The following is a 27,584-nucleotide window of genomic DNA, read 5'->3' as shown; positions in this document are numbered from 1 at the left end:
GCTGCAGAGGAAACATTAAAATGTAATAAAAGTAGCACCTTTTAAAAATGAACTTAGGTAAAATGAAAGTTTGCAAAACTATTCTGAAGTACAAATGATGTGAAAACATTTGAAAAGGAGGTGATGACAAAATTTTGAAGTGCAATGTTACATGTTGATGTAAATGTAAACAATGTAGAGCAAATAAAGCCACAATTACACCTACATATTAGAGCAGGTACTAGTTCCTTTTCTTTTTAAGTCACATATCTAGTATTCTCTCTAAACTGGGTCAGTAAAAAGCAAACCTTAATATAAGGGGAAAATTCTTAAGGGATTACTTAAGAATTGAAACAGTATGAAGGTATACTTTCGGTGTATTTTTCTATTAAATATGTAGACAGGAGCTTTGTTGTAAGACTTCTGTTCTTCAGTGAAATTCAGATAAAAGGAGTCTGGTTTCAGACCATAGCCCAAAACTTCCTTGTATCTCAGCACCACAAAAAAATGATCATAACATGATTTCGATAGATAATTCCACGCTACAGAGCAGCCTTTCTCAGCCAGAGTTCTGAGTGTAACATTATAAACACAGCTAATGTCACCAGGTTGCCTCACCAAGTGAGGCAAAGTATATACTTATGTTGTTTCTAATTACTTAAAACCCTTGGATTTGAAGAGGTTATCCTTGAATGGCTAATTCAAATAAAGATAAATAGATAAAGATAAAGATGCTTAGTAGTATAAGTAATTTCAATGGCCTAGACATATTTCCAAAGTATATTTTCCAATTGTGACGTCTACATCTAAAGTCTCACAACAGCAATTATATCCATACTTCCAAAAATTGTTAGTAATCAAAATGCTCCCTTATAGCTTGAAAAAATAGATCTTAGGTTCAAGAAACACTAATACATTTATTAAGAAGTTATTATAATTCTGCATTTACTTTCATTTATAAATATCACAGGTTATCACAGCAGGCATATAATGTTAAATCACTAAACTAATTTCTAAATATTGATTTAAAAAGCTTTGAGCATATGTTGCAAAAAATTATAAAACTAAAAAAGAAAAAACAAAAGGTTTTTTAAGGTGCTATAAAATACCAATCATTTTCTTAATGATCATCACCTACCCAAAAGTTGATAAACATTTGTATAGTTCTTATAGAAAATGGACCTGGCACAATGTGAAGACAAATACTGACAAATACCACGTGTCTCAAGTTGTATTTGAAGAAATAATACAATCTGTAACTTTTCATGAAGTTGTTTATTCTTGTTATTAAAACTTGGACTCGAGTGATCCTGGTTGTTCTGGAAAAAGCACCATGTTTGTAGAAGTCATTCAATCATCCTTTTCTACAGTCACCTCTCCATGAAGCACCTTTCTTCTTTGACGTAACATGTGAAAATAGAGTTGTGGAAACACTTAATTGGAAAAAGAAAACAAAGAAAGATAAGCTATTGTTGGAAATTAGTTGTACTTGAAACATCTTAAAGGCAGCAAAGTTTCAGAGCAAGTACATCAGACACCACTGCTACCCCGTAATATTTACAGAGCTCAGGTAAGAATACAAATGGAGGTCCACATAATACCATCTGCTGTGCGGGATTTTAGCAAATTTAAATACCTTGATAAATATACCTTCCTAATAACCTGAGAGACCATTTTTGAATTTAGAATCCTGTAACAATTTGGAGTACTGTGCCAGAAAATTCCAGCATAAGGAAAGCTGCCCACCTGGTCCCCTTTTCTCCAGCCTATTGGCTGGCCTGGACCATGGGGAGTCTTGTGAATGTATGTGTGGAGATGCAAGCCCACACAACACACACCCCTCCCAAACAGCTGCCCTAGCCACCCCTTGATTTCAGGGCTGTGTGTATTGCTGACACGGTTAACCCTCAAGAGAGCAGATTGGGGAAGAAGTCTGAGCAGTATCTAGATGTACACTCAGTGCCACATGGGTGGCATGTCCCACGGTCCCTGGTTCCCAAAGTGTGATCTAGAATGCACAGGGCCTGTGTGGAGAATGACCAGAAGAGGGTCAGAATAGAGGATGGAGCAGAAGGCCCTCTTGGTTGGGTAAGGGCAGTCTGTCAAACACACAGATGTACATGTATCAGACCAGTTAGACACATAGTCACCTGCCCTATCCAATTTTGGAGAATTATTCTGAGTCTATTTGAATTAGTGCTTTAAATTACAGTATAAATGTTAGTGGATGAACAAATTCACATCAACTATCAACGATACAAATGTAAAAGCATCTCTGGAAGTGATAAATAGAACAGCCAAATCAGTGACTTTAATGACAAATAAGCCTTGACTATCTTGCTTAGGCAACTTCAGATAACTATTTTTATTTTACTTATTTTATTTTATTTATTTTTTGCAAGACTAGATAGTTTTTACTTAATCTCTTTTATCTTGCATCTATATAGAATTTGGAGAAAAAATGCACAACAGATTTTACTTTTTTTAATTTTAGTTACTATTCACCTTGATAAATGTAATGATCATATTATATCTAGGAGACTAAATATATTCAGGTCATACATACTTAAAGCTAACTGACCTAGTATTGCAAATGCTTCTCTAACATTCTGAATAGTTTAGTAAAAGTATCAGCTTGAGTTCAAATTCTGGCCTTATTTAATAGCTGGGTGATTTTTAATCCATCTATTTAACCTCTCTAATCTGTAAAGTTCTCATGATAAATGGGAATTAACAGTATTAAAATAAGTATTCAAAAAGTACTTTTACTTAGGAAAGAATTTAGTAAGCAAAGCAAAATTAGTTATTATTGCTAATATTAATAGTCAAGTCAAAAACATCCCCCCAGCTGACTGATCTTCTAGCAACTGGGCCTCTCAGGTAAACGTCAGCTTGATGAACTGAGAAGCTGCTACTGGCAGAGGACAGAGTCTATGTCTCCCAGAACACCTGAAAACACGCAGTCAAAAGTCACTAGTTGGCTGGTTTCACACCGTAACCCTCTGGGTCCTGGGTTTTTGTGCAGATGTCTCAGTGGTCATGAGGAAGAGAAGAACCCAACACCTGAACCTGCAACTATGTATGGCAGACACTGAAGCCAGGTGTGGCTCTGCTCAAGGGGTGTTGCCAAATCCTGGGTGTTGAGAAGCCAGGGGGTGGGTGGGTGGGTATAAACAAATGTTACAGGTGCCCCACCCCTTACCCTTCTGAACTGACTCTGGTGGAACTGTAAAGAGAGTCAGGCTGAAATACTACAAGAGGAGGGGATTAAAAACATTACTTGACCATCAAGTCAATTTTTATCTTGAAAAGCTTAAAAATTGGGGGCCTCCAGGTACTGGCCAAGTTTTACGCTTATCCCCTTTAGATTAAATATTTTATATTGTGGCAATGTAGATTTTAGATTTCATGAACTTTTCTTATTTCCTTTTCTTTTCCCCCATTGACATTAGTTTCTAATTTTAATGAGAGGGTAACTAACCACCTTGTTTTACATTATTCCCTGTTAGTGACTACCAAAATCTGACCTAAACATATACCACTGTTAGTACTTATATGAAGTGAGTAAAAGCCTCACTAATTTATTGCATCTACTGAAGGGTGATGAAAAATTAGTAAAGAGGCTGAATTATTCAATATATTTTAAGAAAAGTAGCTTCATTATTTTCTAGTGCACATAAGACTAAAAAGTACTCCTAGATGATTCTTCCAAGTATGTGCTTAATGAATAGATGAAAATGACCTGAAATCTTCCTGAATAAAATATTTCTATTAAGATCTATAATTCTAAATGCTTACCAATAGTTCAATGTTGCATGCTCTATCTTTTCTTTAAGAATGTATCATAGTAAGCTTGAGAAGGCAATCATTTGAGTATTTACTTACCTTTTGCCTCATAACTAGAAAAAGTCTTTTTTGATTCACTAGCTCTTCATTTATTTCAAATTAATGAAAATATGTGGGACTGAATAGAGGTTTTGATGTATTTGCAAACTGTTCTTTCTCCTTGCCTATTAAGCTAGCAATTATATCTTTACAAAACCTTTCATAGCATATGCTAAATCAAAGTACTAATAAATACATACTTACATGGTATATATGAAGCCATGATTATAAGAAGAAAATAATAGTAGTCAAAAGAGACATTGTATTTATTAGGAAGTCTTATTGAAAACATTCCAGTTTTCTTCACATATGGTAAGGCAGCATATATTGTGAGAAGTTCACCAGCAACTCCAACAGGATATAAGATGATAAAAAAATTGTATCTGCAAAAAGAAAAACCTTAGAGAATTATTTTCTAGAATAAGTATTGGATTGTATATAATGGCTCTTTTGCTACTACTACGTATGCTTGAACTTACAAATTCTCCTTCATATACATATTTACAATAACCTCACAAAAAAGATTTTTTCTACTCTAATCATTTGCTTATTAACTTAATTATCATCCTTTTTCTCACAGCACTTTCAACTTTAAATGAGAAAATTATACTAAAATAAGAAGTCAACTTACTTTAAAGTACTAAAATAACTATATACCATTTTAATGTATATGCAGTTTTTTAAGTATTTCACAGTATGTATGTATTATAAAGCATATGTAAGTATTGTGAAGGTAACTTCTCTGATTTTTTCCCCACTGCAGCTACACATTTATTGTTCAATGCTGTTCTTTAAAAGACTGGTTATGATCCTACTTTACATCTAAACCTTGAAATTACCAAAGTATTTCTTTGGGAGAAATTTAGAAAACTTTTTGTGGCTACTAATTAAATGGAATTAACATTCCAGAAAACTGATAATACTACCTAAAAGTATTAATAACTGCTGAAGAATACATTGTCTAAAACTACTTTCACAACAAAACAAGCCCTAAGACAAGTTGTTTCCTGAATTTCCCCATTAAATGATAGTTTAGCTTGCTTAAAATAGGGCTGTGAAAATTCTATTCAAAATCTGAAAATCACAATTAGTTCACTTAGACTATGGCCAGTTCTCCAACCTGAGCAGGCTGCATATCACCTAAGCCAGTCAGGGGACAGTCTCAGGTATGTACCGGGGCCCCACTCCAGATGCCTCAAGGACACAAAGCAATGACATTTTCCATTAAAGAAAATCATTCTTCTCCAAGTCAGTTACCATACAGCAGAAAATTAAGGTTAAAATTTTGGTGGACAAAAAAAGGATCTATATTTTATTTGATCATTTTGTTGACATTACGAAATATGTGTAAAGAGAAGTCAAATTTGTCAGTATGATAGAAGCTTGGAGACAACCTGAAAATCACCTTATTTCTACATGCCAAGGATACACAAAGATAAGAAATGGTGGATAAGGACAGAATTATTTGCCAAAATAGATTAACTGGTCAAGAAAGAAAAATGATCATTTTACAGCCCTGTGTAATTCTTCCTTTCCTTCAGTCTATCGCTGCTTTCTTTCCAGACTGTGTAGTTATTTGTGTATCAATTAACTCAATCTTTTGCAATATCAATTACTTATCTCAACTTAAAATCATGTAACTAAACATTCCTTTTGAAAGTAAAATGTTCAAACTTATTTAAGTAGTTTTTTTAACTTTATGTGACTCTCAGATATTTTTTGTAGCACTATTCTTTAACAGAAAAAGAGATCACTCCTAGAATAAATTAGTTTAAAGCCTTAAAGTGTGATTATTTTTACTGAAATGGGAATAAATTATATAATTTATTTGACTTCATTTGCATTTTAAAAAGATTACATGTCATCAACTCTCCAACTTCTGATGGCAGCATGATTTAACTACCATTCAAAAAATATATAATGTTCCTTGAAGATTCCTAATTGTCATCTAAAAGTTTTGGAAGGGAATGCCTTTTTGAAACTCAAATGGAAATCAGTATGAAAACAAAATAATACACAATCATCCATTTGGTGGACTTTCTAGGGATATTTCTGACACAAATAGAACCAAATTACATTCACACTGTCACAGTAGGTCAACTAGTTATAAATAAAAAGGCAGTTCTAAAGCAAAGCTTTATATGAGAACAATACCTTCAACATCTGGACATAAGTACAAATATAATTTTAGGTTATTTAAGAGGGTTGGCAAATTTATATAGGCAATTGAGATCTTTATGATTTTTGACATAAAATATATTATTCATGATTATAATGAACTGACATGATGTATTATGCTAACATGTGAATTTCAAAGTTGAAAATTTTATAGTACCTTGTTTAACATTAAGGTCATTGACAAAGGATTTCTAAAGAGCAAATTTTAACATGCAATGAGTGGCAGCATTGTGAACTTCTCCAGAAATTCAAGACATGCAAACGCATTCTAAAAGGCAGAATTAAAGACGATTATCTTCCACACAAATGTTACAAATACAGCAAATAAAAAGAAGGCTATGATCGTGAATTAGTATTTTCAAAGGTGTAGATGTCCAGAAGACAGATCATACAAAACGACACTGACAGCTTTCTAGAGTTAGTGATCAGCCACCTTCCAAACCACCGACCTCGTGAAAGGTCCGGTATCTGAAAGTAAGCTTTTGGGTGCATCAGGAATAAAGCCAACCACACACATATAAATGATAATGCAACCTTCTTAAGATGGACAATATGTTTAAGCTCAAATCATAATTTCAAGCATTTTATTACATACAAAGTGATAAGCCAAATATATTGAAAAAAGAACTAGAAAATATGTTGAGTCTAAATTATTATGTAACAACAGTGATTATCCTTGCTCAGGGAGAAAGTATAAAGAATGTAAAATGTTTTCTTTTTCTTCTTTTAGGTTTACTGGTTTATTCACATATTCTCACTTACTACATTGGAACATGCACAATACATGAGTTACAAACAAGAAATAATCACTGAAGAAAAATGGTGGGCTTTTAATATGAGTCAAAAACAAATTAGACACTAGTTATGGATTACCTTCAAACAAGTTAGGAATTTCTTAATAGGAATAGCAGAGTTTTTAAAAAGAACAGAACTATGGATATGGCAATATTTATAATATCAGAAAACTGAAAATGGTCTAAATTCTAGCAATAAGAGAACTGGGTCGGTCAGGCAGTCAGTTAGTCACACTATGAGCTAAGTCTGTATATACCTGTAGTGACTTAAAAAAAAAAAGCTCCCAAATAGAAACAAAAAGCAAATATAATGTCATCCTATCTATGCTTTTAAAAACTCACACCGTGTTCACATTTTTGTTAATAAGAAAAAGTCCAAATGGGTAAACTCCAAACATTTTCCCTCCAACAGGAAAGAAGTGGGTCAGATAAAAACACAAACTTTCTGTGTTTATTCTACAAACTTCTGTACTGTTTGAGCTTTTTGTAATGAAAATATATTATTTTTGTAGTTTAACAAAAAAAATCTAAAGAAACGGAAATATCATGGAACTCTTTTATCCTACTACCTGGGATAGATGTCTGTGAGATAGACACCCTCACCCTGCATCTCCTTGAACTTGACACACAGCACTTCATGTGGCTGTTAGTGGTTTTATTTTTGTCTTCTCTATCTTGAGAGAACAGAGATTTTCTTTGTTCATGCCTGCATCTCAGGTATGCAGTTGGTGCACAGCATATTAAGTTATTGTTATTGCTTTATTGCGACTATAAGTACTATATAGGGAATAAAATGAACAAATCTATGCTGGTCTGTGGTTTGTCCTCCAAAGAACAGTTTTGTTTTTATAATAATTTTGTAAAATATCAGTTGTTCAAAGAATTCAAACTTTGAAAAGAACAAAACATCTTTTGCTTTAAGAATTGTTGTTTTAGGATAGATATATTTAGAACCTCTGAAATATAAATTTTGTCCCCATTGCAAATAATACAATTTCAAAGAAGTGTGAATTTTTAAAAATTTCTGTCTCTGCTAATTAAAACAAACTTGACATTGTATGTATAAGAGATTTAAAAATTGTGGCTACTAGATTGAATATTAAAATAATTTAAATCGATCAGACAAAATGCTCTATTTTTAGCACAAAGTATACTTAATATAATTGCAAAAATATGTTGCTTTCATAGAAAAATGAATGACCAATTTAGAGATTAAGGAAACTAATATAATTTGTCTTATGTTGACTTCACTGAAAATATTTATTAATATGATTTCTCTCTCATCATTAAATTAAACCTTTAGAATGCAACTTATAACACTGTTAAATATGCAAAACAACAGCATCTGGCATCACAGAGCTGAAACACAAACTTGAATTCTCTAGAGTAAGCTCAGCAACAAAATACGCATGCATAGGACTGTGAGAAACTAAACTACAAGGCATCGCCACCTGGCCCATTTAATGAAGTATGGCAAGTGGTTCAGAAGACTGAATGTGTAGAAGGAATAGCGAGTAATCTCTGTCACAGTCCACGCGGCCAGAAAAAGCACCACACTCTCCTCATTCTGGATCTGCAGAATGACAGAGAAATCCAGTGTCGTTTAAGCTCGAAATTTTTTCTCCATGAAGATATTATATCTTAATTATTTACTGTGTGTCTTTCATTATATATAATGGAATGGTAGGGTTAAACAGATATAACACAGAAAAGTAATGCAGTCACCACTACATAATTCATTATAAAAACACAACGTAAATATGTCCATAGGACAGGAATGGTCACATTTCTGCTGATTCTCTCTCACCCTTCACTGCAGCCAATAACTATCCCAGGACAGCATTACCCCCTCAAAAGAGCACAGGAACCAGCTAAACCTCCAACTTTGTATCAGTCATCAAATCAGAGCCATTTTACTATAGAGCTAGGTATTGAATCTGCCCACTTGTCCTTGGCACTGCTGCCACCTATTTAATCCAGGGCCTTCTCATCTCTCACACGGATTATTGTAACAGCTTCCTAAAAAGTATCTCCACTATTTATTCACTTCATGGACAAAAGTTCTCTTAAAAGCAAAACAAAGAAGCAAACAAAAACGAAACCAGAGGCAGCTAGTCTTGTGATGTAAAAGCTTCAATGGGGGTCAAGATGGAGGCGTAGGTAAACGTGGCTTGCCTCCTTGCACAACCAGATCAAAATTATAGCTAAACAACAGAACAACTATCATTAAGAATCATCAGAAAATAGAGCTGTACGGAAGTCCTACAACTAAGGAATTTAAAAAATCACATTCATCCAGATAGGTAGGAGGGGTGGAGGGGCAAAGACGGTGCTGGCCCCAAACCCACATGTGGTAGATAAAAAGCAAAGGGATATCTATGGAGTAAGGGATCCCAGCCCACACCAGACCATCCATCCCGGGGTTCTAGTGCCAGGAAGAGAAGTCCCCATAACTTCTGGCTATAAAAACCAGTAAGGGTTGGGTCAGCAGGAAGAAACCCGGGCGTCTCCTCTTGGAGAATCAAACGCATGGACTTATTCAGACTCACTCCCTCTGGGCTCCAGCACAGGGGCAGTGCCTTGAAGGGTACCAGTGGCATACGGGAAAGGATGAAGTGTCTGGCATCAGGGCAAGAGCTGAGGGACAGCTTCCTCCCAGAGAGAACTACAGAGAACAGCCATTGTTCCTTTTCTGAGCCCTCCCCCACAGAGCCACAGTGCAGCAGCACCATATCTGATTCTCCATCAGCCTGACTCGCATACTTAGCCCCACCCTGATGGTTACCTAAGGCTCCACCCCATCCAACGTACAGACCCATCCAAGCTGGTAACAGTGGCTTTTCCATAGGAATGGCTGGGCTAGGTGCAGGCTCAGACCTTCCTAAATGTGTTCAAATAAGCAAGAGCTGGGCCCAGCCCCATACTTCTCCTTGAGTGGCCTGAGGCCTGGTACTAGCAGCAGCCATCTGCAGATCTCTTTATAGCTTATATCAAAGGGCCCATACAGAACAAGGTGGTGGCTGACCTTGGCCTGCACCTCCTGGGAAACCCCAGAGCCTGAACACCCAGTGGACAGTTACAGACCACTTCGGTGCACCACCACCCAATGACCTCCACAAGCCACAGAGGGAGGTGGTTGCGGGCCAGAGGTCATAGCCTGTCCTACCAGCTGTCTGGCCTGGTTAAATCTTTCCCATTGACCTGCTGACAGCAATCAAGACTCAACTACAAGAGGGTGTACTCAGCCCACACTAAGGGTGCACCTCGAGTACCCAGCTTAGGGGATAGGGGAGACTGTGCCAATGGACCCTACAGGACACCTGCTACATTAGGTCATACTACCAAGACATGGAGTCAAAACAGCTCTACCTAATACATAGAAACAAACACAGGGAGGCTGTCAACATGAGGAGACAAAGACACACGGCCCAAATGAAAGAACAGATCAAAACTCCAGAAAAAGAACTAAACAAAATGGAGGTAAGCAATCTATCAGATGCAGAGTCCAAAACACTGGTTATATGGATGCTCAAGGAGCTAAGTGAGCACTTCAACAGCATAAAAAGTCAGAAATGAAGGAGATACTAATTGAAATAAAGAACAGTTTACAGAAAATTAACAATGAAGTGGATGAAGCTGAGAATCAAATCAATGATTTGGAATATAAGGAAGAAAAGGCCATCCAATCAGTACAGCAAGAAGAAAAAAGAATCCAAAAAAATCGAGGATAGTATAAAGAGCCTCTGGGACAACTTCGAGCATCCCAATGTTCTCATCATAGGGGTGCCAGAAAGAGAAGAGAAAGAGCAAGAAATTGGAAACCTATTTGAAGAAAATAATAAAAGAAAAATTCCCTAATTTAGTGAAAGAAACAGACATTCAAGACCAGGAAGCACAGAGAGTCCCAAACTACATGGATGCAAAGAGGCCCACACCAAGACACATCATAATTAAAATGCCAAAGGTTAAACATGAAGAGGGAATCTTAAACGCAGCTGATTTCTCAAATGAAACTTTGCAGGCTGGAAGGGATTGGCAAGAAGTATTCAAAGTAATGAAAAACAAGTAACCTAGATTACTCTATCCAGCAAATCTATCATTTAGAATAGAAGGGCAAATAAAACACTTCCCAGACAAGGTAAAGTTAAAGGAGTTCATCATCACCAAACCTTTATTATATGAAATATTAAAGGGACTTATTTAAGAAAAAGAAGAAGGCCAAAACTATGAACATTAAATTGGCAGTAAATAAATATCAACAAATGAATCTAAAAAGGAACTAAACAAACAAGCAGAACAGAAACAGGATCATAAGTATAGGAAACATTGGGATGGTGGCCAGTGAGGATGGGGGTCTGGAGGAATGGGAGAAGAGGTGAAGGGATTAAGAAGTACAAATGGTAGGTACAGAATAGGCAGGGGGATATTAGGAGCAATTATAGGAAATAAAGTTGCCAGAGAACTTATATGCTTGACCCGTGGACATGAACAATGGTGTGGGGATTGCCTTAGGGACTGGGGGATGCTGGGTGGAGAGCAGCAAAGGGGGAAATTGGGACAACTGTAATAGCATAATCAATAAAATATAAAAATTAAAATAAATAACAAATTAAAAATATTCATTGGTGCCCCATTGCTTAACAAGAGGAAAGGATACAACTCTACCACCTGAGCAGAAAGTTCAAGGTTCTTTATAATCTGAACTCAGAAATCTCTCCAATTTCATCTTCAGTTACTTGACCCAACCCACCCCGACCCCCTGCTCTGCATTCCCAATACCTCTGTCTGGTGACACTAAACTTTGTATTATTTCCAAAATATGTTCTGAACATTTGTGCTATTCCCTCTAATGTGAATGCTGCTCCCATAGAAAATCCTTTCTCATCTCCAGAAAAAACATCACATCCTTTGGAAAACTTTTTCAAAGATCCAGCAAAAACACCACATCCTTTGGAAAACTTTTCCAAACCCTTCCTCTCAACCTGAGCAGTTATGCTCACCTTCTTTGTTCTCACAGTATTTTGTTCATATCTGTATTACAACACTTTCCAATTGTGTACTGAAATTGGTCTGCCTGACTCTTGTATACCTGTCCATGCTTGGCTTATACAGGGAGCCTTCCTTCACTCCCTAGCTCAGGCTAAGTCCCCAAGTACACTGCAGTACCTGCTGGTCCCTTGTTTCAAAGCACTAACACTAAAATAATGAAACAATTATTTGTACAACAATTTCTTTAGTATCTCTCCCAATTACAGGCTCTACAAGGCAGGAACTACATTTGTATTACTAACAGCCAGATCCCCAGCACGGGGCCAAGCTCAGAGCAGGTGCATACTAATGTATTTGCTGAATGACTCAACATCTGTATGGCTGCCCCTCCTGGGTCTACAAGAGCCAGGGCACATGTCAGCAGATTGCCTTATTCATTTTGTAAATCCACAAATTAACACACGGCCAGGTGTATAGAATGCATTCAATAAATGTCAGTTGAATTAATTAAAGAGTGGTGAAAAGGTGCCAGTGGAAGCTAATGTTGAATAAAATTAAGTAATAACATGAAGGCAGAGATCCTCTGGAGGATAAAAAAATCAAGCAGATGGCTCTTTTTTCACTTGGGGACTAGTCACCTTGTAGATTGTTTTTATTTTATCTTTTTATGTTTTAACTTTATTTTCATTGTTGACACTATTGCAGATGTCCCCATTCCCCACCCTGCCACTTTGCCTACCTCTGCCCAGCCCCTACCACCACCCTTCCTTCCGGCAGTCACCACACTGTTGTCTGTGCCTATGGGCTACACATACACGTTCTTTGTCTAATCCCTTCAGCTTCTTTCATCCAGTCCCCCCATCCCCTCTCCTCTGACAGCTGTCAGTCTGCTCCATGTGTCCACACCTGTGTTTCTATTTTGTGTGTCAGTTTATTTTGTTCATTAGATTCCACATATAAATAAGATCACAGCTCATTTTTAAATTATATTCTCCAGTTACTGTTAGCCACCCTATCTTTTATTTCTTCTTCCTCAGTCTTCAGACTCTTTGTGGTCCTGGCCCAGCTATAATATTCATTCACTGTTCAGAATAGTCTTTATTTTACTCTGTTAATGTTGGACTCCTGCTTTTAAACTACATGGCAATCTGAATTAAAAGTCTGTCTCCCCACGTGGTATGCACAGATTGCTATCTGTATAGCAGTCCTTGGTTAGGGACCAGGTGGATTAAGCAAGTTGAATGAAAGATAGTAGTCAAGAGAGCTGAACTGTAGAGTAATAAAAGGGCAGAGGGTCAGCAATCTGTCCCCACAAAGACAGGAGGCCAGTGAGTCTTGTAGGCAGTGGGAGGGAGGTTAGGTATCATCCCAAGCAGAAGAGACAAGAAAGGCATCTGAGGAATGGAAAGGAGGCCAGAGATCTGTCCTCAAGTAGACAGGAGACTCCAGAGGCTGTCAAGAAGGTCAGAAGGGCCAATCTGGGAAATGCTTCTGTCATGGGTTTAAAAGCCCTGATGTCTTGACATAGCAAGAATGTGTTTGTTTGCCTAAAAGGGTTTAAGCCATTAGCTAGATTCAGGTCTGCCTCCTGTCACGCCTCAACAAATATTGTGCTTATTTTTCCCTAAGTTCCTTAACCCTTCCAACTTTTAGTCTTTGCCATTTGTTTAGCTCTCCAGAGTTACATTTCCATTTTATGTCTGTTGCTACAACACTCAATGCTAAATGAGGAAAAATAAACTTACACTGACAACTTCAATTATATAAACAAAGACAATACTAATAACTTCAGTAGAAAATAAAATTTTCCGTTAACCAGTTGATAGAGAATATGAATATTAATTTTTAAGATTGGAAAACACTAGAAGACACTATACCATGAATATAAAATGCCAACATTTGGTTTTGCTTGTGTTTCAACGTTCTGCTAATTCATTGAGCCAATGGACAATCACACTTAAATCCAAACCCAACCCCTTTTTGTCTGCTGGTTCTACTTCCTGACACGCTCCAGTGCTAACAGTTTAGATTCCTATTACTACAAAAGCTCTCCCTGCAGGCTCAAGTAGAGGACGCATTTATGCCACTTACTGGTTTTATACTGTGAGTAATGAGCCACACCATAAAGATTCTGGAACTCACTTGGACCCCAGCCACAATCACAGAAGTAGGTACAATTCCTGAATGAGAAAATCAAGTCAACCACTGTCTTCAAGGCAATTCATACCAAAAATAAAACTTAAATAAAAAACTCACCAATTAAACAGTGGACTACCTATAAGCAAATAAAAACAAAATTCACAAGTCAGTAGCACACAACACAAAATAAATTCCCGATAACTTTGGTTTTAAATGAGTCTGTAGGTGTTATATAATCAGTAAAATTGCTTTTGCTCAATGAATATGTTTTCGAATAAATATTACAATCGCAGAAAAATAGCATTATTAAAAACTTACCTCAAGCAAGGCAAATGTCTGGAAAAATTTAAGTGTCTTCTGAATACTTTTATATAAACCTTTGTGTGTTCCTTTTTCCATATAAAAACGTACCATGGCAATAGCTAGAACCAACCACCTAGAGAAAATAGAAGTATTTTATAAAGTTTGATCAAAATGAATACCACTAACCTTCCTAAAAAGAATGTCATAATTTATATATTAAGAGCATGCATATTTTATTATGCTCTCAGGTCATTATTCCATTTTTAAAAACCTCAGGAAAAAATGACAGACATTATTTTACGTTGACGCTTCAAGGGGATAAACAGAACATTCGAGACCAACTACACACCAATGTCAAGCGATGTCCACTCTGTCTTTGGTTTCAGCAGGTAAGTTGACAGACTGGAAAAGTCAGGTTTATTACCCCCCAAAAATGATGCCTTTATAAAGCATTTACTAATTATATAGTGATTTCTTAAGGTAAAAAGTTGTGCGTATGTAAATAGGTACTTTATAAAAGTACATAGTATATAACTATACGTAATTATAAGTAAAATCTTCAATAAGAATCGATTCATATTTTTGTAATTTTCATTGAATAATTGCTGTGCCACAGAAGGGATACACATAGGTTAGGCATGGGCCCACTTTCACAGAGTTTATTTTAAAAAGAATAAAAACCTATGTCTTCCCTTTTTAACTTGTATTTGCACATCGAATATAGATTCGGTACTATGAATTCACAGAACACAAAATACAAACTGCATCTGGGGAGACCAGCTTTCTCACCCTGCTACTCGACCTCCTACAGTCACAATTACAAAGGCACAAATACGTTTTAAAAAGTTCCACTATCTGTGTAGCTTTTTTAAACATTCAATGATATAACCATGGAAATGAGTGGGTACCCCAGGCTTTTAAATCAGTGGTCTCCAAAGTGTCCAGTTAAATGGATTTATGGATTCTAAAATTACTTTTAAAAATAAAACAAAAATATAATCAGATTCATTTGGAACCACAAAAGACCTCGAACAGCCAAAGCAATCCTGTGAAAAAAGAACACAGCCACAGGTATCACACTCCCTGACTTCAAGTCCTACGTGGTATTGTAGGAGGATGCAGCCAAAGGGTCCCCAAAAGAAGGATTTGGAATAGGGTCCAAAACTCAAGGTGTCCAGGTGATTTTAAGATGTCCTCACCCCCACCGCCCCCTAAGTGTGGGTTGAGGGAAGGGACAAGTGAAGCAGGGCCTTTGAGAGCTGTTTCGCAAAGCAATAGCCTTGCAGCTACCCTCTGGTGTAGTCATTTAACATATCTATAACCTTTAACTGGTTGCATAGATATGCTAAATAGCTGTGACCAGCTCTGAGCCAGGGAAATGGAAGTAACTTCCCCGCCAAGATGTAACTAGGGGGCAGGTGCCCCGAGTTACCGCGCCTGCGTGGGAGTTCAGAGAAGACTGGCTCCATGACATGGGGCCACGCCTGCCCAGACTCATGGTGGCAGCCCAGTAAAGCTGGAAAGATATGAGTTCTGGCATGTGAGGCCAAGTGTGGAAGGAGTTGGAAATGGGGCTGCAGAGGAAAATTGACACGGAGATTTAAACCCAGACGTGGCAGCCATTGGAGGGAGAACCATGCAGCTGTGGCAGTGCAGGGGGGACCGCAGCCACTGAGGAGACAGAACCATGCGGCTTTAGCAGAGTGGGGACTCCCACAGCTGCAGAGACACCGTCCTCAATGCAGCCACCTGCGACTCCTCTGCCACCTGGCTCCAAGCCCCAGCCTCCTCTGCAGCCGCAGCCACAAGAAGGGGCCACCAGTAAGTGACTCGGGAGCACCAGGTCACTGCCCGGCCACCGCAGCCACCGCTAGGCCTCAGCACGCTGCGCCCACGCTCTCACAGCTTGGGCTCTCGGAGCCTCAGGCCAACCTTGCAGCCACCTGCCCTGGACCTGGGGCCAGGACTCGATGAGCTCCGCGCTAGCCCTATCCACGCTGCTGCTGTTGCTGCCACCGTCGCTTTCCTAGAAAGGGGGATCACCACTCCCCTCCAACCCCAGGCATGAGAAGAATCACCACGCTGCTTTAGCTGGAGATCCTGGCAACACAACCAATGGTGCTGGGAACTAATGAAGGCCTGCCAGCTGAACACAAATTACTAGGAAAAACCGAGAGCTGCCTAAGCCATGGACTTCTATTTCTTTTCCTGAGATACAGTACCCCAGACTGGGCAAAGGGCGGAAGGAAGGAAGGACTGTGTGTTTGTGGGTGTTTCAAGGGACTTTGGGATTTTGACAAAGACATTAAGTCATTACTTTTAGTCTGTGTAACTTGAATAAATAACTCTTTTCTTTTTCACCAATCTCTAGCATGGAGAGCTATAATTCTCTGGCTTAGGGAAAGGTGAACCTAGTACAGGGGGACCCCAGGAGAAACGGGGGTCAATTCCGTAGCATTGTGGGACTCTCTTCCCTGGTGGCCAGTCGGGGAGGATCATGGGAAACCACATGCACAGTAGCTTTAAAGTAATGCAACTACTTGTGTATACTCAGTAAAAGTCCACTAAAACTAGCCAGGAAGGATCCACCCTATAAGAATAAAGTCCCTCTAGCCCATGAGGTCAATCTCTGCTTGGAGTTGGCCTACTCCCATGTTCTCTTCTATGAACTCTGGGTGTTCGGTTCAATTCTTTGACCCCATCACTAAGAACCTGGTTACCTGTGCCCACCTATGACAGTTTTGGCAGAAAAACAGACACAAAGACCAACGGTATAGAATTAAGAGCCCAGAAGTAAACCCACATGTATATGGGCAAGTGACTTTTGATAAAGGGGCCAAAAACATGCAATGGAGAAGAGAACATTTCTTCAATAAATGGGAAAATTGGAAAGCCACATGCAAAAGAATGAAACTAGATTATAGTTTGTCCCCATGTATAAAAATTATTTCAAAATGGATCAAAGACCTAAATATAAAATCTGAAACAATGAATTATATAAAACAAAACATAGGAACAAAATTTATGGACCTTGGTCTTAAAGAAGATTTTATGAACTTGACCTGAAAGGCAAGGGAAGTAGAGGCAAAAATAGATTAATGGAATTATATCAAAGTAAAAAGCTTCTGCACAGCAAAACAAACCACCACCACCACCATCCCCCCCCAAAAAATGAGGCAACCAACCAAAGACGCGATGGTATTTGAAAACGAGGCAGAGGCCCTGAACAGATACTTCTGCCAAGAAGACATACGAATGGCCAACAGATACATGAAAAGATGTTCAACTTCACTAGCTATTAGGGAAATGCAAACGAAAACTACAATACAAGTAATAACAAGTGTTGTTGAGGATGTGAAGAAAAGGAAACCCTCATTCACTGCTAGTAGGAATATAAACTGGTAGGGCTGCTATGGAAAACAGTATGGAGGCTCCTCAAATAATTTAGAATAGTTACCATATGACCCAGCAATCCCTCCTCTGGCTATCTACCCAAAAAAACTTGAAAACATTTATTCACAAAGATATATGCACCCCTGTGCTTACTGTAGCATTACTCACAGTGGCCAAGACACAGAAACAAAGTGTCCTTTGATAGATGACTGAACAAAGAAGATGTGGTCCATATATACAATGGGATACTGCTCAGCCATAAGAAAAGATGACATACCACCATTTGCAACAACATGGATAGATCTTGAGAATATCATGCTAAGCAAAACGATGATTTCACTCATATGTGGGATATAAAACAAAGCAACAAATGAACAAAGAAGAAAAACAAGCAAAAATGCATAGACACAGACAACAGTACAATGGTTACCAGAGGGAAGGTGGGTGAGGAGTAGCAAAGGGGGAAGGAGGTTAAATATATGGTGATGGAAGAAAATTTGACACTGGGTGCTGGACACACAACGCAATATACAGATGACGTGCTACAGAACTGTACACTTATTTTCCAATATCACCTCAATAAATTTAATTAAAAAGAAAAAATTATGTAGTTTTAACTTTTTAAAGAACAGTCACAAATGGACAAATGGCTTTATGACTCCTACAAATAAACTACTGATTGAATAAGATGAAAATGCAAGCTCAATAGAACAGTAAGAAAATGGCAGAATGACATTTTTACTCTTGGAACTTTTATTCCACTTCAGCACATGATGGGGGAAAACACCAGGACTGTCTCATGAGATATGACAAGAGGTCAAATAAATGTCTGGAACTATCACAAAGGCCTTTGCAATGTGGAAATATGAATGATAACAACAGTAACAATATACACTCAGACTGCTTCCCATGTTCTAGACGCTATTCTAAATACATATTTAACACATTACTATTTCACCCTCACACAACCCTATGAGGAAGCAACTACTATCACCCCACCTTACTGCTGTGGAAATAGGCGGAACGGGTCACATAACCACTGAGCTGGGACCTAAACCCACCACTGAGCTCAGAGTCCATGCTCTTGAACCACTATGCTGTACCGGTCTGGTCCTAAGTACTATGCATACTGTGCCTTGAGATATTTGCTAATTGTAGTAATTCATGTATGTAAATTATAAGTAAATTTAAAAGTCATGTGGAGAGTTATGCTCAAATATTATAACTGATAATAATGTCCTATCAAAAAAGTTTGAAGGCCTCTGTTTTATGAGACAATCACCATGCAGAGACGTCATGTATGTGACTTATCCGAAATCTAGAGTAAGTTATGGTCAAGTCTGAAATGCAGCCCTAGAGCACCCCAACCCCAGTGCTGTTCCCTTTGCACGGGAACTCAGCTGATAGTGTCGCCTCCAGATGGGGGCCACACTGAATTCCGTGCTGGGCCAGCCTGACACCACTGATCGGCACAGTGTTTTTGGTACCTTCCAGGTCAACATATTACTTCAATACCCCAATTCCAAGTCTCTATACTACTTCTAATAAGAAAACAAAAAATTTAGTAAGATGTTTTAATTCAAATTTTCCATACATTTGCCTTTTTAAGGCTTTCAGATTTTTATAGATCAATTTGAGAGGTAATTATTAACCTCCCAAAGAATTCATCACAGAATTCATTTAAAGGATAAGTTTTAAGCCCTGGCTGGCATAGCTCAGTGGATTGAGCACGGGCTGGGAACCAAAGTGTCCCAGGTTCAATTCCCAGCCAGGGTACATTCCTGGGTTACAGGCCATAACCTCCAGCAACCGCACATTGATGTTTCTCTCCCTCCCTCTCTAAAAATAAATAAAATCTTTAAAAAATAAAAAAATTTAAAAAATAAATAAAGGATAAGTTTTATTTATTTTTACATAGCATGATATAAAAATCCATGTATTGTTAACATTATAACAAACTTTACTGTTGCTCCATAGGTGGCAGTGTTGTACCAACTGGTATAGTATTATAATACGAAACACTAACCTGTTTAAAATAAAAGATATTAACACTGTGGGATTAGAAAGAGCCACCCATCCATCTATGCTAACCTGTCATCTGTTTTTCAGTAAACATGGCCAGGAACTCACCTGAACTAGTAAGTGCTCACTTCCTAACCTCCAATCACAAAGTTTCTCCCAAGAGACTGATGTTTACCTAACTTTAGATTTCCTACACCCTAAAACAATTCCAAAAACAATGAGAACTTCTGCATTTAGAAATTCTTTTCTGAAAAGTTCAATGTGTTTAAGAGTATGCCAGAGCCATTGATTAACCAAATGTGCACCCAAACAGACACACTCAGTCTTTGACTAAATACTCTCTGGGAAAAATATAAACATGTGTTCCATTTGCAGAAGTTTCCTTGCTTACTTGCTTAATTCATTTGTTTAGTCATTCATCTTTAGGTTCAACATTTATTTCTAAGCCAGATAGTGTGCTAGATGCTGGGGAATTAGAGGTAAGCAGGGCAGTACTTATTCAAGGAACTAAATTAGTAAGTGGAGGTAACAGAACAGAACAGTGTGGTAACAGGAGATATATGCCATCACTTGCTAAACACAGGGCCTTCTTCTCATGCCAGTACAGCTATAATGACCTGAAAAACCCTATAGAGAGCTTTCCTCTAGCTGTCTTCTCATGCTTCTTTTTCTCCTGAGACTTCTTGGAGACCCCCTGCTCCCTGAAGAACTTGGTTATCTATATTTCCTTTTTTTAAAAAAATTCAATGCTGCTTTTTAAATTTTTATTACCAACAATTTCAAACACATACAAAGATATAAAGAAGGTAAGATGTGCCCATTGCCCGCCTTCAACTGTTAGCTTATGGGCAATCTTGTTTCATTCAAACCTCTATTCACTTCTCTCCATTGTCTCCTCCCCTCATTATTTTGAATCAAATCATACATCCTATAACTCATACATGCTTAATTATGCATCTCTAAAAACATTATTTTAATAAACACAACCATAATACCACTGTCCCACTTTTAAAAATTGACAATAACTTCTTAAATCATAAAACGGTCAGAATATAAATTCCCTCAATTGTCTCTTAATTTTTTTACATCATGATTGAAATAAAAATCATACATTGTAATGAGTTGCTGTGTCTGTTATGCCTCTTTTAATCTCTAGGTTTCCCCTCACTCCCTCCATTTGCTTTTCTCTTACAATTTTCCTGCTGACGATGCTGAGTGGTTTGTCTTGCAGAGTTACCCTCAATCAGGTTTGTGCTAATCGAACACCCACATGTAATATATTATGTTCTTCTGCCTCTTGATCTAGGGGCTTGCTCATATAGGTTCACATTCCAGGTACTTCATAGGCTGTGCCGTGTACTTCTCTAGAGCATACATAACTCCTGGCTGTCCCTCTTGTCTGTGATATTAGCCATCATTGATAATTATTGTCCAGTATAATAATTTTAGGTTATTAAAAATGATATTCTAATTTTATCATTTCTTCTTTATACTGCACCTCCTTTAAAGTAACCATTCGGAGGCTTGTACCGCGATGGTCTTTGACATTCATACCATCTGCAGTTTCATGTATTGTTCATCGGCACCTTTAAATCTCCTTTCCTAGACTAAACTGAAACTTTCATTTAGCAGCCAATGAATGTTTTAACTTATTGTACATAACACACTCATGCCAACAGTTATGCTAAAAGGTTCATAAAAGAAAAAAAAGATAATCTGGACTTTATTAAGACCATCTGCTCTTTGAGAGACACTGAGGAGAATGAAAAGCCAAGCCACAATGTGGACAAAATATTGACAGATCACATAATCTGATAAAGGACTTGTATCCAGATTATATGAAGTACCCTCAAAACTAACAGAAAATGAAACAACCCCATAAAATATGGACAAAAAGATTTGAAGACACTGTACCAAAAAAGATAAACAATTGGTAAGTAACCACATGAAAAGATGCTGTTATTAATTCCTAAGGAAATGTAAATTTAAAGTCAGAATGACCCTGGCTAGTGTACTCAGTGGATTGAGCACCAGCCTGTGAACTGAAAGGTCACCTGTTCGATTCCTGGTCAGGGCACATGCAGGCCAAGGCCCTGGGAACCTGAGAGAGGCAGCCAATTGATGTTTCTCTTGCACATCAATGTTTGTCTCTTTCTCCCTCTCTTTCCCTCCCTCTAAAAATAAAGTCTCTTAAAAACAGAAATGTTCTAAGAAGTAAAAATTAAAAAGAATTAAATCACAATGAGGTAACACACCTATTAGAACATGAGACTATGCAGCAACTGGAACTCTCATTCACTAACTGTTGCACTGGAAAATGGTACAACCACTTTGGGAAAGTTTGGCAGTTTCTTAAGAAATCAAGAATGTGACTACCGTGACTACCATATGACCCAGCCACTTCACTCATAGGCACTTACCCAAGAAAAATGAAAGTGTGTGTCCATATAAAAACCTGTACATGAATGTTCATAGCTTTATTTGCCATAGTCCCAAATGAGAAAGAACCCAAATGTCGGTCAACAGATGAATGGATAAGCAAGTTGTGGCAGATGCATGCATGAATCTGCCCTCCTCAGGAATAAAATACGTATACTTAACATTTTGGGAAACATATACAGGGTGGGGCAAAAGTAGGTTTATAGTTGTGAATATGCAAAACAGAGTTTATTCTTTTTTTATTTATTTGAGAGAGACAGAGACAGGAAACGAGAGGAATGAAGAGAGACAGAAATGTCACCTTGTTGTTCACCTATTCATTAACCAATGTTAATGTGCCCTGTATGTGCCCTGTATGTGCCCTGACAGGGGATTGAACCCACAACTTTGGTGTAATGGGATGATCGAACAAACTGAGCTAGCTGGCCAGTATCAGAGTTTATTCTTGTATTATTATTTATTAATAACTGGATTATTTTCAATATGAGAAACTGTAAACCTACATTTGCCCCGCCCTGTATGCTTGAACCTTAGGTTTGGTCCTCTGATAACTCACACTATGTACACTGTGAAACTACCTTAGTTGCTCTTTCTGCAAGAAGTGCATGTTTAAATTAACCACTATGACTAGGAATTATGATTTTTGAACATTCTCTGTGTGTCAGGAACCCTGCTGGACACTTTATATGCATAATCTGTTTATTCCTTGTAATAATTTAGCAAAGCTTTGTTCCAATTTTACAGATGAGAAAACTCAGGGTCACAGAGGTTAAGTAACTTATCTGAGGTTACTCAGCTAAAAAAGGAGTGAAGTATAACCTTTCATGGACACCTTCCTGCAGTATTTACAAATTAAACCCAAACATTTCAGCAAGGCATTTCAAGCATTTGCTGTGGCCCAAGCCACCCGTCCATCCCCATTTCCCTCCCTACACTTCAGCCCATTTGTTGTTTCCTCATCAGCAGGTCCAGCAATGCCCACCTCTGTGCCCTAACTCATGCCATTTCCCTATCATGCCTATTAAATCCTACTCATCCTTCGATGCCCAGTTGAAATACTATGGTCTGCCCACAGAGCTTTCTCTAGTTCTCCCTACCTGTCTGACCTGGCATCTCTGCAGACAGGTGTTCTATAACATGTTCTATTTCATTTGTCTCTTACAGCCATATATAAATGCTCCAGGTTACACTTCCTCAAGGATAGGGCCTAAAATATTTACCTTATGTCACTTACTTAACTTAGGACAATGTACTTAACAGTCTCAATGGCTTTTTGTTGAAAAGTGGGGGGAGAGGAAAAAAAGCCCTGGCCAGGTAGTTCAGTTGGCTAGAGTGTTGTCCCAATATGCCAAGGTTGCAGGTTAATCCCTGATCAGGGCGTACACAAAAGCAACCAATGAATGCATAAATAAGTGGAACAACAAATGGATATTTCTCTCTCTTTTTCTCTCTCCCTCCCTCCCTCTCCCCCGTTAAAATCAATTTTTTAAAAAAGTACCATAAAAATCCTTTAAATGTGTAATGCTAGTTCTGAGAATTCATCCTAAGCAACTAATTCAACAGAAACAAAAGTAAAATGTCATTAGTGCATGATTTAATCTGTTATTGTATATTAAATCTATATTTTCTTATGTTAACCATGAGTGTATTTATGAAAATTATATAGAAATATTTGACAGAATAGTAAGTGAAAACAGAATATACAATAGAGCAGATACTATAACTACAATGCTCTTTAATATGAACTAACTCACAATAAAATTTCCTGAGTGCTTCACTGAGCTTGCGCTCCAATAGGGGACGATTGACAATAAGCAACACGACAAATTAGTAAAATACATTGGATAGTTATATGGCAATAAGTGGGGTGCAGCAAAGCAGGCAAGGGCAATAGGAAGTATTTGGGTGGGGTTGCTCTTTGAATCAGATAGCCAGGGAAGGCTCCCCTAAGAATGGAGATTTGAATAAAAACCTGGACATTATACTCATACAAAAGGAAAAATTAAAGGTCATGCTAAGCTTATAGAATTAGGCAAGTTCTCTTTTATATTTATGTAAAATTTTTATTTCTTAAACATTATTTTATTGTTTTCTAAACTAAGACCCTCGGCTAACTCTCTGCTATCCACCCCATTAAAATGTACACTTTGGTGTCCTATTTCCAACACAACTTCTCCAAATTTATTTGCCACTATTTGTCAACCTTCCAATTAAATCAAGAGAATATACTAAGCTTTCTTACATCTTGTTGGGGACCGCCCTGCCTGGTATCAGAAGCTGTAACCCCCACCAAGGCTAAGGCTGAGGGAGTGGCCTTGGACCATAAGCCAGCAAGGAGACAGCTTATTTCCCTGGCAGGAGCGCTGCTTCTGCTGCTTTATTCATAACTGAACCCCAAAGCTTGGTCGGTTAGCCAATGACGGGTAAGATTCCCTAAGGGGGGAACGACCTAAGACAGGCACGATCTAAGACAGGCACGATCATGTGGGAGACCCCCAAGAAAGGACTTTGGTGGCTATAGCAAAAGGGGGTGATGGACCCTCGCTCCTCGGCTTTGACATAGCCTGAGTCCTCATCATCTGGGAGAAAATCTCCTTATCTCTTGGGTGCCTTAGATCCCTTGCTCCACCTAAGCCTGAAACAATGACAGGGTGGTGCAGCTGTGTGCTGAAAAGGGCGGGTTCCCCAGGTAATCAGGCCTAAGAAAGAATATGTAAAATCCTGTGAAACCTGCTTTGTTTAGAATGCTCTCAGTTGAATGATCAGGGTCCAAGGAAGAAGTAAGTTTGTTCTTTAAAGTTTTACAGCTCTTTGACCTTGACTCAAAATAGGCCCTTAGACTTCCTTGTTATCTATTGTTTGATCCTTACTTCCTAGCAATGAGTAATGAGCTTTTACCTAAATTCTTATTCAAAGGAAACCAATAAAAAGCCTCTCTGAAGGGGGAATAAGGCGCTCCCCACGTGAGGAGTGGCCCTTCTGTTCCTATTCCCCCACATGACCTGGTTGTCTCTGTGTATGTTTTTGCATATTTCGATGAACATCCGCAGCCGAGATGGATCTTGCTGGCCAGTATCCTTTACAACACCTCATGCATATTTACAGAATTTATCTCACTTGAAATGTCTACCCTCTACATGTGCAAATCCTATTCCTTCTTCAAATCTCAATGGCCCTAGAAAACCTCCACAGAATTAGTTATCTAGATTATTCAATTCGTTATCCTTGCCTTTAAAAAGAGATGAGTGACAAAAAGCTTTCTCACTATAGTTACAGAGACAGACAAGTTTCAGATAAGCAGTAATTTGCTGGGGGAGATAGGAAGGAGATGAATGAAGTGTGAGAACACTAAGGAGAGAGCATTTAACTCTGCTTCAGGTCAGGTCAGAGACCTAGAAAGCTTCAAAGAGGGTAGCTTGGTTAGAAGTCATGGAAGGTACATGGAGAATATTATACAAAGAGAGGACAGTCTGAGCAAAGATGAAGAGAGCCGTGAAAATTAAAATGCATGGTGCTTTGAGGGCATAATGCTTTAGGGGGATTGCAAATGCAATAAAACTGGAAACGGGCATCTGGAAGCGTACTGAGAATGGCCTTCAATGACACACAGCCTAAATCCCAATTATGGTGAAGGTAATAGTGAGTCAATGAAGGCTGTAAACCAGAGTTATGCACTGACTTTTATATTTTAGAGGGTAACTTAGGGTTCTAAAGAAAGGCTGGACTGAAAAGAGAAGGTACAGCAGACCAGTTAATAAATGGCGGGTGTTCTGAAAACGTTTTTTGATTGGATAAGACTACCACAAAGGAGAGAGAATTCTTTCAGCCTCCACTGCATCTAAAGGTATCAGCACATAGAGGGTGCTCAATTGTTCTCCAGATGGTTTGAACACATGAGTTCTCTGCTTTCGAGACCATAAAAGTAAGTAAAGCAGAAAGGCGAGGAAGAAACATGGCTCTGGAGTCAGACTGTCTGGGCTGAAGACCAAGTCTGACAGTAGCTGGTTGTGTGATCTGGAGCAAGCTACTTAACTTCTTTGTGCGTTAGTTTCCCAATCTATCAACTATATCACGTACCCCTCACAGGATAGCAGAGGGCTAAAAATGAGACGGTACCTACACAGTGCCTGACACACAGTAATCCTCAATAAATATTATATTTCTTATGAACTGCGTTTGGTATTCAGGATTGTACACTAAGCTCAGTACTGTGTCAAATCATTTATTAAATCTTCTCCAATCACATTTTTCTAAGCTTTCTATAAAAGCTTCTTAAGCTTTCCCCACATTTATATAGGTTAGTTAACTCAGGCCATATCGATAATTACTTTTTAAAGGCAATGCAATTCAGAAACAGCTTTTAAAACGCAGCCTACACATAAGTCACTTTGACAGCTCTTAAGAGCGATAGTCATTGTGTAACCTTATGTGTAACTCAAACTTAATGCCAGAAGTAAAAGTACAGGGTATCAGTAATGAAGCAAGGGACCATAAGGATACTGGACACGGGCGACACGCTCTAATAAGTTTTTTTTTTTTTTTTTAAATCTTCCCGAGTAAGAAGCTCTAGGACGTACTATTGCTTAAAAAATTGTGGTGACATTAACAGTTAAGAAAACTCTGCCAAGAGATCTGCCACACGAGGAAATGCACGCTAGGGGTCGGCGACCGGGAAACCAGGTTTGGGACACTGGCGGGACAGCTCCGCGATGGCTGGAGCCAGGCGTTTCTTCAACTGCAGGAGCAGCAGCGGCACCCAGGACTGTGAGGCCGAAGCGGCCTCCCCCGCGGGTCGGCCCCGCATTCCTGCCCGGGTCTATACTTAACCTCCGGCCCGCGCTCCGAGGCCGCCGCGACACGCCGTGCACCGTATTAGGCAATGCCGGGTGAACAGGACCGGATCCCCACCCCGTTCCACTCCATTCAACTAGCCGGCGGCGGCGCCCCTCCCCCACGGCCTCTGCCCGCGTCCCGTGAGCTGAGACCACCGCGCTTCCCGGCCCCGCAAGCACCTCCGCGGGCCCCACCCGGGCGCCCCCCCCCCCGCCCCAGCCAGCGCTCCAGGCTCGCAGTATCGGGGAACAGCACCGCGGGGAGGGCCTGAGGCAGAGCCAGGGCTCTTAGGGCGCACGTACCCCGCGGTCATGGCAATGTTGTAGAAGGTGAGCCAGGCGGTAGCCGCCCAGCCTAGGCGCCTTCTCTTGCTAGGGGCCTCCCTCTCCTCGCCGGTCTCCGAGGCGCCGCCGTTGGTGCCGTCCTCCTCGCTGGACGCCATGGTGGCCGTGCAGCTGGGGTAGGTGGCCGAGAGGGGAAGGGGAGTGGGCGGGGACCCTGCAGAGCTCGCAGCTGAAGCTCGGCTGTCCGCTACCGCCGCCTCAGTCAGGCGCCCCATGTGCCGCGGCGCACAGGGGGCTCGGCGCCGCCAGCTCGCGCAGGGAGGAGCAGGCGCCCCCAACCGCCGCC

The 27,584-nt window shown here is 39.2% G+C and overlaps 1 protein-coding gene and 1 long non-coding RNA gene across 2 annotated transcripts; both read right to left on the bottom strand.

Moving 5' to 3' along the window:
• Positions 1-95: 95 nt before the first annotated feature.
• On the bottom strand, positions 96-27,584 carry HACD1 (3-hydroxyacyl-CoA dehydratase 1). The gene is made up of 7 exons (XM_028508075.2): positions 27,257-27,584; positions 14,283-14,400; positions 14,082-14,100; positions 13,917-14,005; positions 8,288-8,409; positions 4,069-4,247; positions 96-1,412 (listed from the first exon to the last, which is right to left on the bottom strand). Exons 1-7 carry the CDS (start codon positions 27,511-27,513, stop codon positions 1,330-1,332), a joined length of 867 nt encoding a protein of 288 aa, XP_028363876.1. The 5' UTR covers positions 27,514-27,584; the 3' UTR covers positions 96-1,329.
• Positions 23,613-27,244, bottom strand: LOC118500154. Its single transcript, XR_004902688.1, has 2 exons — positions 25,210-27,244; positions 23,613-24,365 (listed from the first exon to the last, which is right to left on the bottom strand). It is a non-coding gene; the product is annotated as an uncharacterized LOC118500154 (long non-coding RNA).

The sequence above is a fragment of the Phyllostomus discolor genome, chromosome 1, assembly GCF_004126475.2.
Source record: "Phyllostomus discolor isolate MPI-MPIP mPhyDis1 chromosome 1, mPhyDis1.pri.v3, whole genome shotgun sequence".
NCBI classification, from domain to species: domain Eukaryota; kingdom Metazoa; phylum Chordata; class Mammalia; order Chiroptera; family Phyllostomidae; genus Phyllostomus; species Phyllostomus discolor.
Note: the sequence above shows the minus strand (reverse complement) of the source record. Positions and strands in the feature narration are given on the sequence as shown.

Excerpts from the sequence above, each read along its gene's own strand:
- HACD1 (XM_028508075.2), bottom strand. The coding sequence starts at position 27,513 with ATGGGGCGCCTGACTGAGGCGGCGGTAGCGGACAGCCGAGCTTCAGCT. Across the intron at positions 14,401-27,256 it reads AACATTGCCATGACCGCGGG|GTGGTTGGTTCTAGCTATTG; the intron begins GTACGTGCGCCC and ends TATTTTCTCTAG. Across the intron at positions 1,413-4,068 it reads CATGGCTTCATATATACCAT|TGTTTCCACAACTCTATTTT; the intron begins GTAAGTATGTAT and ends TTTCCAATTAAG.